Here is a 12326-nt window from a genome sequence, read left to right on the forward strand (position 1 = left end):
TAGTTCATGAAACTTATACATAAGGTTAATCAAGTATCACTGAACATCCTGCATGAGTTTCACATCACATGACCAAGGTCAAAGGTCATTTAGGGTCAATGAACTTTGGCCGAATGGGGGTATCTGTTGAATTACCATCATAACTTTGAAAGTTTATGGATCTGATTCATGAAACTTGGACATAATAGTAATCAAGTATTACCGAACATCCTGTGCAAGTTTCAGGTCACATGATCAAGGTCAAAGGTCATTTAGGGTCAATGAACTTTGGCCAAATTGGGGTATTTTTTGAATTACAGCCATAAATTTGAAAGTGTGTTGGTCTAGTTCATAAAACTTGGACATAATAGTAATCAAGTATCACTGAACATCCTGTGCGAGTTTCAGGTCACATGATCAAGGTCAAAGGTCATGTAAGGTCAAAGAACTTTGGCCACGTTGGGGGTATTTGTTGAATTGCCATCATATCTCTATAAGTGTATTGGTCTAGTTCATAAAACGTGGAAATGAGAGTAACCAAGTATCACTGAACATCTTGTGCGAGTTATAGTAGTTTTCAAAATCAGCACTGGTGCTATATTGAATCGCGTGATGCAGGTGAGACGGCCAGAGGCATTCCACTTGTTATGTTTTTGTACACAGTTTTGGAAAAAAAAGGGGGGCTGAAGCCTCCCAGCCCCCCAGCCCCTGATACATAACATAAAAAGAAAAAAAGGGATAAGCACAAAGGAGGGGTAGATATTCTTAATTCTTATTCATGGGGGGAGCATTTGTGTAAGTTTTATTACATGCCTGGTGATTGAAATGAAAAAAAAACGTGTTTTCATGTACCCGGTAATTACTATGACAGTACAAAAAACTTAGATATACCCCATTCTTAGCGTCAAAATCGCTCTGGCGAAATATGCTCCGAAGTGGAGATATTTGCTCCAGGTGAAATTCAACGGAACCCCACCTTATTTGTCGAAAACCTGTACTGTAGTCACGCAAAATGTTTACTGTCGGCAAATTTTGTCCCACACAAACATGACCAAGACATTCAGTAAGTAAAATCAATATTCACGAAAATACCAACTTGTGAAAGGCTACATGTCGTGTCACCTTCTCGGCACACCCCTCCACTCTGGTTTCCATATCCTCTCGTATACACAGTGCTCTGGTCTCCACATCATGTCATATACACTGTAGGTTTTAGATAAATATGATAATATATAATAGTGAGTTGCTCATGTGTTTTATGTTGATCATGATTGATTTCTTCACTGATAGGAAAAGGATAATTAAATTTTTTTTTTAATCCAAAAATAAAATCCATATGGTCCGCCAATAGTCGAATTATATTCATTATGATGTTATAATGTAAGTAACAATTTGTTGTTGATGTGGGATATAATTTTACACGTAGTTTCAAAAATAAAACAAATCAATCAAACAAGAGTTTCTTCTATAAATGATATACCTTTATCTGTATATGGCTGCCTATGTATTTTCCAAGAATGAACTTTATGAGAAGAAAACTTGTGTTATTGTACTTATTATCATTATCATTGTATCACCATCATCATCATCACTATTAGTATTATCATTATAATCATCATCATTATTATTATCACCATCATCAACATCATTATCACCACCATCTTCATGACTGGATGTGGTAGTGTTGTTCGTGTTCTGTTGTTCTCTTTAAACATCATACATTACCTCTGCCGTTGCACATCTCGGGCAATGGTTGCCAAGGACCCAATGTTGGCCCTTACATCATCCATTGCATCGAGTATCTCTAAGTGGTTTCCGATCAGCTGCGTGGTAGGGCCAGAGTTTATATCTTGGGCCGCCCTTTTCAGCCCCTGCCTTACATGCAGCACTGTGGCACGAGACTGATCCGGCGGGTGATTATGGGCAACACGCCCCTGGTGGTTGCCATAAGCTGGTGGTCCATCTGTGGCTATTGCCCCACTACAATGGGAACTCTGCTGAAATTCGCACTTCCAGCGAATTTGTCCTATTTGTGGGCTTCTTTTTTTACGTAAAGAAACCCTTCATGTCCGAGTTTGACCCCCCCCCCCTCTGATGTATTCGATTATTTCCATGGTGTATGTACACTGTACCAACGCCTTGTCTTCACATAAGACGTACACGCTGTGTAATGAAAATGACCCCCCCCCCGGCAACGCGGTCTAACACGCATGCCTATACCCCATCATACGTTCCTCGACGCTCCTAGAAAAAAAAATCGCAGTGGGGCGCCCCAAGTTTCAGGGAATATCATGGGCGTCCACTGGCGTATAGATGGGGGCGGCTTAGGGGGCCATGTTTCACGACCAAGAAAAAAAAGAGAAGAAAGAAAATGAAATGGAAAGGGTGAAATGTTATAGTATTTTCTGAATATTATGTCAAACTCTTTAAAAAAAATTGATTTCTGTATTAAAAATGTCAAAAATTTTGCCTGCTCGCTTGCATCTTTTTAGAACTATTGTTCCATCAGTCATTTTTGGCTCACTATGCCACTGTGAGCGTCAGACCAGTAGGCCTATAAATGATCCCAGCTCGTATATCGCGCTATTTAGTAAGATACGGAAAATGATAGTGTTTTTTTTTTAATGTATCGTTTTCATAACCTATGAAAAAAGTTTCAGCTTAGCTCCCCCATAATTTAATTGGCGAGATATGTATCCTTTTGATTAATTTCTGGAACGGATATCAAAATATTTTGAAATATTTTTTAAAAATGAAAGGAAGGCGAAATGAAATATAATACAAATACTACTACTAATAATAATGAAAATAATAATAATAACAATCATCTGGTTATCTATAATGCGCTTAAGACATTGTATGTATCTAAGCGCTGACATATTTATCACCCCGGTCATCATTTTAATCAGCTATTCCAGCCCACAATGTCTCCCTGGGGAGTATTCCAGCCTGTCACCGATGAGGCGCACACAATGCAGGACAAGCTGCAATGACTTTCACATCTTACAATTTAGCACCTGGGTTGAGAATGGCAAAGTGTGGATTAACGACTTGCCAAAGGATGCTACACCGCGTTGGGATTCAAAAACACGACCCTTTAAGTACAAGCCAAGAGTCGGAACCACTACACCACACCACGACGCTTCCACTTTAAACTTTAGTTAGCACTAACCCTAAAAAGAATAATAATAGAAATCTGCTTTTAGCGGCTGATCGGCGAAAATGTAAATGAAAATGCTTTTTCCACCCAAACCCCCCCCCCCCCAACCCTATTGGCGAAAGCTTGGTCCACTCTTTGATTATGTCTCAAGTTCACGATCACAAAATTTCCTTTTTCTGGTAAATATATCCAAAATATTAGATTAGCGCATCGCGCTCTCATTTCTTTTACGAAATATGCTTCATGTTTACAATTTTAAAAAATGTGTATAAATGTCCCTTTTCCAGGTCAATAACAGAGAGAGCAAGCCCGCGCGAATGTATGGTGTATAAGTTGCTGGAAAGCAGAAGAGATATTGTGTCCAGCACCCCCCCCCCCTCCAAAAAAAAAAAATTCTCTCCCCGCTCAAGACCGGAGTGAAACCAATGATAATAATATCTGAACAAAAATCCATATTCATAATTTCAAAGGGGAGTGTGCCATTCCCCTTCTCCGTTACAATTTGTCAAGTGGCAGCGGCAGGGAGAACTATTTGGGGTTTTTTTTGCAGAAAGCTGTGATGATAGAGGGAGAATGAAATAAATAAAACATTAACAAATAACAAGATCAAAACAACAAAACATTTTGTATCAGGATGAATTTCTTATCATTTAACATAGACCAACTTGGAGAAATAAAATGTTCATGCAATTGTCGTTTAATCGGAGCACATGACGGCAGAGCAATTGACGGCGGAGCGATTGTCGCGGAGCAATTGTCGAATAATCAGAGAAGATGTCGGCTGAGCAATTTTCATATAATCGGAGCAATTTTCGGCGGAGCAGATGTCGACGGAGCAAATATCGGCGAAGCAAATATGGGCGGAGCAAGTGTCGACGGGGCAAATATCGGCGGAGCAAGTGTCAACGGAGCAACTCTCCGGAGCAATTGTCGGCAGAGCAGTTGTCATATTTTGCGTAGCAATTGTCATGGAACCGCTGGAGATAGGGGGCTTTATTAAGAATTTTTAATGGAGAAGGATTGTCAAGCTTATCTGGGGTTAAATTTTGTGCTGATTCCAAAAATGTGAGTCTTATTGACCGTCCTCACAACATATTTGCCATTTGGGCCAATATTTGACCTAAAATGACTATTTTGACCTCTCTTTGGAAAATGGTCCCTGAACAGAATGCTTTTGGAATCTCATCCAAAAGGGTCTATCCTAAGTAAAAATGCACCCAGATTCCAGATAAAGTGGTTTTATTTGATAAATCACAATAGTAGTGGTCATTTTGGTCATATTTTGAAATTTAGAAATCCAAATCTCCTTTTTAAATTTACGCTGGATCATAACTATCAACCTCATGTAATTTATTCCATCACTTTGACCTATGAGGGTCATTTTTGCTACTTTAGATATTACTGACCATTCGCGCAGCTTTGCATTTATGCAAATAAGCAGAAAACCGAGGTCTTCAGCATGTTTTATCTTCTTCCCTTATGAAATGAAAATGCATTTAAAGGTCCATCTTGTGAAGAATTTTATGCTGATTCCAAATATATCAGTATTAATGACCCTTTTTATAGCTTATGGTAATTTGGCCCCCAAAATAACCAATAACATCAGTTGAATGAATAAAAAAATATGTAAAATGTCACCAGAATCGTTACAAGGGTGTGCTGTGACACCCAACACTGGTGTATTAATCCTTTAAATTAAACATTTCAAAGGTATTTTGACCTCATGTAATTTATTCCTGTTTTGACCTATGAGGGTCATTTTGGGTACTTTACTGTTCATTTGCGCACTTTTGCATAATAATCTGTGCAAATAGGCAGAACTTGAAGTCTTCAGCGTGTTTTATCTTCTTTCCTTATTAGATGGGAATGCATTCAAAGGTCTGTTTTGTGTAAAATTTTATGCTGATTCCAAATATATCAGTCTTAATGAACCTATTTACCAGCTTATGGTCATTTTGGCCACTTTGACCCCTGCCCAATGTGTATGTTCAGCCTATAGTGAGCATGGTGAGGAGACAAGTTACGACTGCGTTAATATTTATTATTATTAACCGTATCAGACATCTGAGCAGGGCAAATTTAATACATTATTGCTTGCTTATGACTGTGATCAAATGGTCGGTCAATAAGTTTCCAATTGTTTATCCACGGACCCAATTTATTGCCCGCTCAAGAAAGTCAATGAGAAAATGCGTGGCCAATGTAGCGGGCAATAAGGCAGAACTAACATCCGGGTATTCTATGCGCTTTTGTATGCGTCCTTGAATCGTGCAGTGCTATACGGCACAACGTTGAGACAACGCTGGATACTGCGTCCCCAGACCAGGGACGCGTCATTTCAATTACGTCACAATGGTAAAGCTCAGAGGCCCAGTCTGCTCAACATGACAAAATAGATTTTGTACGAAAATCTACTCATCAATTTTCATCAAAATTTTATCAGTTATGCGGACCTATCATGCGATGTGCATGAAACAAGATCAAGGTCAAAAGGTCACCATGACGTCATCTAGGCGCCATTCTGTAAAATCATATTATCAATCATATCTCCATCAATTATCAAAAATCAATCATATTTATATCAACTTCAGGTCAAGGGTCAACTGTTTATGTCATCAAAGGTTATGTAGAGGTCAAGACGTGCGCGTACGCACAAGTCTTGGTATATATTGTAAAATTTTCCGAATCACTTTTTGACCAAAATACATGTAAGAGTATGAATCAGGTCATTTTAAGCATTTCAAAAATTTGCGTGCACGCGCACGGTTATGCGCGTGTTCTCACGCTTAACGGCATTTAATATACAACATAGAATCGCCTTTCTTTTTCATATCAATGCATTGATAATATAATTATTAGCAATTTTATACCTTGATCAACCTTCTACAACAAGCAATAACGGAATTAGCCTTCATTGAAGTTTACAGCACTTGCGCGTGCTTCTACCATAGGCCAAATATGTACAAAAACATACCTGTACAAAATTCATTATAGCTCTTTAACAAGCCCGTTGACCCCCAAATTTTTTTTCATGTTCGGCTAAGGTATGAACCGTAGATATGATTTCATGTCTCATTTGACCCTCAATTATATCAAAAAGTTGTCATAATGACGTCAAATCTGCATTTATGCAAATTTGGTTGTATCTCCGTTATTAGTGGTCATTTTTCTTTGAAATTTTGCTATGTTGTAGCTGGGACGATTCTCTACAAATAACGTGGAATAATTTTCACTTTTGACCACAGCATCAGTGTTCTATTACCCGATGAAATTTTTGCGAAATTTTCATGGAACTTATATTTTGGGGAATTTTCGGACAAAATTTTTAATTAGTTGATTGGACGTACTCTGTGAATTTATAGCCCACTTCCTTTGTGCACTTATAGATAGGACATTTTTTTTTTTGCGTAATTTTTTTTCACTTTACAAAATGTTAATAATGAATTTTCAAGTATCCGCTGTGAGATTTAAATGCTCCTTGGTAGCAAAATTTTGTTTTCTGACATTTTTGTGCAATTTCACAATTCTTTTTCTTCTTGGTCATTTTTAGCTCATCCGGGCTGGATGAGCTTATGCCGTGGCATCTGTCATCTGTCGTCCTTCCACAATTTCAAAATGCTTCAATTCTGTTTGCTTTATATGATAGCACTAGTTGGAGGATTCAAAACTTCTACACAGATCTCTTCTCCGGTATCAATCAATGGTACGCTTTGAAGTGCCATGCTGCTCTCGGTTTCCGCATTCAGTATTGCTTGCAATTCGGGGTCAGACTTCTGAGTCTGCGCAATGAGCGTGTGTAAGACATTGACTTCAGGGCGTGATAGCGCATCAGCGACCTGTCTATTGTCACGCTTCCTGCTACGGCTCCGACTACGGCTGCGCTGGATACTTCCCACAAAGGTTGTGAGATCGCGAACCAGCCTGGTGAGTTCGGACACCTGACTTTCGAGATCGCTACAAGCTTTCGGAGTAGCTTCCGCATTTCCGGGCGCGATGGCTGAAATAGTGCCAGGCGTGTATGACTGTGTCTCAACAATACGATCAGCCAACGCAGCCAATTCGCTGAGCAGTAAGGCTTCGCTAGTAGATGCTAAAATCTGCCGGACATTAACAGGCAATCTTTGGAGGAATAGTTGTTTGAATATTCTTTTCTCTAACTTCTGCTCACCTAGAAGTTGATCCATGCGTCGTAGAAGCTGCCAGGGCTTGCGATCACCTAACTCTTCTTCAGTTAGAAGAAGCTGAACTCTACGCTGCCCAGAAGCACTAACACGCGCTATTAGGTTTTTCTTTAGATTAGAATATTGATCAGTAGCCGGAGGGTTGACCAAAATATCGCATATTTCCTGGGCTACATCTTCCGGAAGAGCGGCGATGACATGCGCATATTTCGTCGCTTCTTGAGTTATGGCGCGTGTCACAAACTGCGCCTCAGCTTGAGCGAACCAGACCAAAGGGTCACTTCTCCAAAATGGTGGGAGCTTAATCGCGACCGCTTGTACATGGTGTGCAAATGCGGGGACGGGTGGTGCTCCATCAGGACCAGCTTCATTATCACTTAGCATATCGAAGCGAATTATACATACAAATATATTCAATACAATATAAATTATATTCAATAATTATTGAATGACCTAAAGTGTCCTCAGACGTTTAATGATCACGTCTCGACTTAATGATCGACTGACTGTCGGATCTGGAATGTCCATTAGAAGGTCGACGTCCGACGGTGGGAAACGCCAGTGCTTGGGTGATGTCGAGCAGCAGGTCACGACGACGACGGGCTCTGCGTCACTGCGAGTTTCTGGTCGCGTCGGACTTCGGGTCACTCGGGCTTCAGATCACATCTGGCTTCGGCGGGGCTTAGGTCAGGTTCTGATCTCGCCGGCTTCGATCACATCGGGTGCAATCACGTCGGGATCACCAATGAAGAAACCGAGCAGATTCCTCGATTTAGAAACACACCCGACAGAAAAACACCGGAGTCAAGTGTTAGATTGATGACTTCTTTTAATATAGGAGAAAAGAAAACCCCTGCATTGTACAGAAATACAAACAAAGACACAATAAGTACCGATTCATATAATTACTAACATATTGAATTAAATTACAGTATGAATGGCATTTATGAAAAGATAATATATTTCTGTAAAGAATGCAGTTCATCAAATAAATTTGTAGTCGATATTCAATTAATGAATCAAAAATTAAATGACTAGCACATGTATATAAAATTTCACCATATGCAACAAATATATTATCAATCAATTAAATTGTATAATTGATATTATAATGAAACAATATTTTGTATATATATATTTTTTAAAGAAAATCTGAATCGATATACAAATCGATTAAAAATCTATAATCGATCACAATGCCAGATGAAATAACTATCGATATAATTTATTGGTTCTTAATTGAATCACATAAAAATACTTCACATTATCCATTAAGTAAGCTACACTCACCCTGGTCATGGGGCGGTAAAAATATGATTTACACCTACAGGTGCAGAATGCAGCTCGGAACTCGGGTGGCGGACCGCATTTGTAGTACGTGGCTTGGCTGATTAATTAAAATGCCTTGCCACGTACAAACAGAACATCGATTTATATCGAAGACGTATACCGTATGGTCAGGGTCCACCTTTCCCGATGACTAATCTACTATCAATAACTGGGATATACTCATTTGATTTGCTAGTTCATTACGATTAACTTGCACGCCGAATAAAAGTACACAGTTTTTCCTGCGCGCGTGCAGCATCTCCCTACGCACGCACTATCCCAAGATCATCACGCAAATAGGCGTCCATTTCCTCTTTTACTTTTGCCTGCCGCCGTGATCAGACGTATAGCTAAGTACACTCCCACTTTGCCCCTTTTAAAGTGTCCGTTGTTGACATATTTATCTATATTTTTACTACCTATTTCAATCCTTTGCCCTTCGGCTTCTGATGGATTTCATTTATATCTACCCTGCGTGGAGCTTTCGTGTTATTTATTCACGTTTTCTTTAATTAAATTGTGTGAGTTCCGAACCGTCAGTTTCGTTTTGCTCACAGACGGGTTGCTCTGCTTCCCTTTCCCATAGCTCCACGCTCTACTGCGTGCCGCGGGCATTAATGCGACGCTTCACCTTTCTTTATAATTCCTTATAATTCTTTACTTGCTCCTTCGCCTCGTCTTGAATTGAATTGATTTTAATTCCCTCTCCACAGCTTATGCTATGCTGGACAGGTAGGAGCGTCGCCCTTTGTTTGTTCTCAAACTTGTTTTCAACTTGTTGTTGTTCTTGTTTTGAGTCGGTTGATTGTTCTCTTATGTTTCAATCAATCTTTTGTTCTTAATTAATTGATTAATTGATCAATTGTTTAATTAACCTTTTGGTTAATTGTTTAATTATTAATTAATTTTAATAATTATTTTGTATTGACATTTTTTTTGGACTTTTTGTCTTTTAAAAAAAAAAAAAATCTCTTAAATTTTTGGGAAGGGTGGAACCGTGGCGCGGCGGCCACGTGCCTGAAAGGTGATAGCCAAGGCTCCCTCGACGGGACCTGAACCTATTTGGGGAGTGTTGTACTAGTATAGAAAACCTCACTCCTCCAGGCCTGCTTGACCCACCGGCTATCGGGTCCGGGTTAAGAGCGTGGGACTCTTTTCCCGGCACAGACTAGGCTCGATGCTTTGTCAGTCTCTGTCAGGGAGCATTAGCAAAGGGCTACCAGCCCCTAGTCGCTAGAGACACGTGAGCATGACCCCGTCAATCTCACGATTAACTGATCAGGGTGGAACCGTGGAATCGCGTCCACGCGCCCTTAAAGGTGGAACTATGAAATTGCGTTCATGTGCCTGAAAACGGCTTGATCAGATTTGGGTGACTTTTCTCATGCGAGTCTCATGCGAGATATCACGTCCCCCTCCCCGTCTCTTGTGCCCTCTTCTACCCCCCGGCGGGGGCCGCACAGAAGAGGAAGAAGAAGAAATTCTAGGTCGCTAATCCTGCTTTGCGGGCAGACCTTTCTTTCTGATTCTTGTGCCGATGGCCAGGCGTCGTAACTTCATGTTACAACAGAACGCCCTCGAGTATCACGGATCTTTATCCTCATGCTCCCTGTCAGCTAAAACCGCCATGTCAAGCACTGGGCAGGTCAAGCAGACATTCGCCATCTCACACCTCGGAGAGTCACCGGCAATATCATGATTCGCCGGCTCACGCACCTGCAAGGGAAATCCCTGCTAATACACAGGTGTTATCGACATAACGGCGTAGCCCCCCATTATGTCACCAGACTCCCGATAATTGCGGGTCAGGTGTCGCAACTCTCATGTTGCTTCACACACCCACGAGCAGTGCGGGTAATTCCCCCACGCTTCATATCAGCTTCAGCCGCCGTGCTAAGCACTGTGCGGTTAAAGCAGTCACCTGCCCTCTCACGCCGGGCATTTATTGAAACGCTATTCACTTACACGGTGACCCCCGTTTCTATGCAGGTGCTTCCGACATACGGCTTTCAAGCATCAACATGTCGGCAAGCTCTCGGTGACCGACGGCTGGACGTTGCATCCGTACAGGTTGCATCTATACGTCCCCGAGCATTACGGGTTCTTACCCTCGTGTTCTCCGTCATTATAAGACCGCCGCTACGCGACAGCCGAGCTTTATCAGCAGCCTCGCACCAACTGCCAGCTCTTTTTTTTATGAAATTGCCGGCCCTTTCACCCACACGGGTGAATTCTCGATATGTATAGGTGCTGCCGACGTATGGGTCTCACCCAGTAAGTCGGCAAGCTCCCGAAATCGCTGGTTGGACGCTGAAGCCGCTTTGCATTTTTTTGTCGGTCTTATTGCCGGTGTCGGGTATTGAGCGGATTGAGATTTCTCCCGCCAACCCGCACCCCGGGTTGCCGTCGGGGAGTTCACCTGCATGGGTATCCCCCATTAATATGCAGGTACTGCCGAATTCGCCCTCTACGTCAAGTTTCACTTACGGCGACGGCTCTTTCAGCGGTAACTCTCTCCATTCTACCCTCTAGGCGGGCCTGTAGATTGGAGGTAAGAATTTCTTACATACCGCATACCGTCTTTCTCTCGTGAGAATGTTTGGCTGCCTTTGAGAGGGCAACCTATCACGCCCGCGGACCGTCCGCCCAGGCGACGGGACCGTTAGCTTTTTGCCTGAACCTCACTTTCTATACGAAAGTAAGGGTGCCCTGTCTTTACCTTTAAATCCTACTCTTGTAAGGTTTGAGTCAGGGCTAATACAGACACCAGTCCTCCAGCGATCGCCGCTGTAGTGAGGACGACTCCGATATTACCACCATCACCGCTCAGCGGTATGTCTCACTATCTCGTAGCTCTCCGAGCTTATGAGCATGAATATCGGATCTGAATGTCACGGCGATTAATAGTTCACCTATACTTAGTAATCGCTATGCCTTCACCACCCGGTGCATTATGGTTATTTTTAACCTATTTATCTCATATTCGGGCGGCTCGTACGAGCCCTGCCCGAGCTGCCATCATCGGTAGTCCCCCCCGGACCCCGCCGGCAGCACCCGCACCGAACACCTGGAGGGAATCGGCTATTTATATGCTAGATACCCCCTCCTGTTGACATTCATAGCTTCTTCCCCGAGTCTTTCCCGGTCGGGTAAGCATCATCTCGGAAGAAAGAAACAGCCATATATCTCATTAGATTGTTGGCTGTGTACGTGCGTTCAGGCTTGTTTAAAGCCCCAGGCTTTTCTGTCGGCATTTCTATGCCTTCTTCCTGGGCGCACCCACTGTGCCGGGTCGGCGAGTTTACACCAAACTGTCCGCCGCCAGGCCATCGGTCGAGCTCTAAAGCAAGGTTTCCACTTTGTCGAGTTAACATCGCGAGTTATGGCGAGTTATAGCGAGTTGCCAAAATGAGGCACTCGCGATAACTCGCATAAAGCTCACCATGAAACTCGGGATAACTCGCGACAACTCGGCGGAGCTCATTCAAGCTCGGGACAACTCTCCTTGAAGTCGTGAGCTGTTTCAAAAATTTTGAACATGTTCAAAAATTTTGCTAACTCGCTGTAACTCGTGCTGAACTCACCTAGACTCGTTATATACTCGCAGTACTCGCAATAACTCGTAAGAAGCTCGAGATAAACTCACAATAACTCGTAATAACTCGCCACATCTGAGT

At 42.0% G+C, this 12326-nt stretch overlaps 1 protein-coding gene across 1 annotated transcript; it reads right to left on the reverse strand.

The window, feature by feature from the left end:
• Nucleotides 1-6774: 6774 nt before the first annotated feature.
• LOC129279352 (uncharacterized) lies at nt 6775-7704 on the reverse strand. The gene has a single exon (XM_054915448.2). The coding sequence runs from the start codon at nt 7702-7704 to the stop codon at nt 6775-6777; it is 930 nt and encodes a 309-aa protein (XP_054771423.2).
• Nucleotides 7705-12326: the final 4622 nt, after the last annotated feature.

The sequence above is a fragment of the Lytechinus pictus genome, chromosome 2 (genome assembly GCF_037042905.1).
Source record: "Lytechinus pictus isolate F3 Inbred chromosome 2, Lp3.0, whole genome shotgun sequence".
Classification (NCBI taxonomy): domain Eukaryota; kingdom Metazoa; phylum Echinodermata; class Echinoidea; order Temnopleuroida; family Toxopneustidae; genus Lytechinus; species Lytechinus pictus.

What these genes read in the sequence shown, in the direction of transcription:
- LOC129279352 (XM_054915448.2), bottom strand. Translation starts at nt 7,704, where the DNA reads ATGCTAAGTGATAATGAAGCTGGTCCTGATGGAGCACCACCCGTCCCC.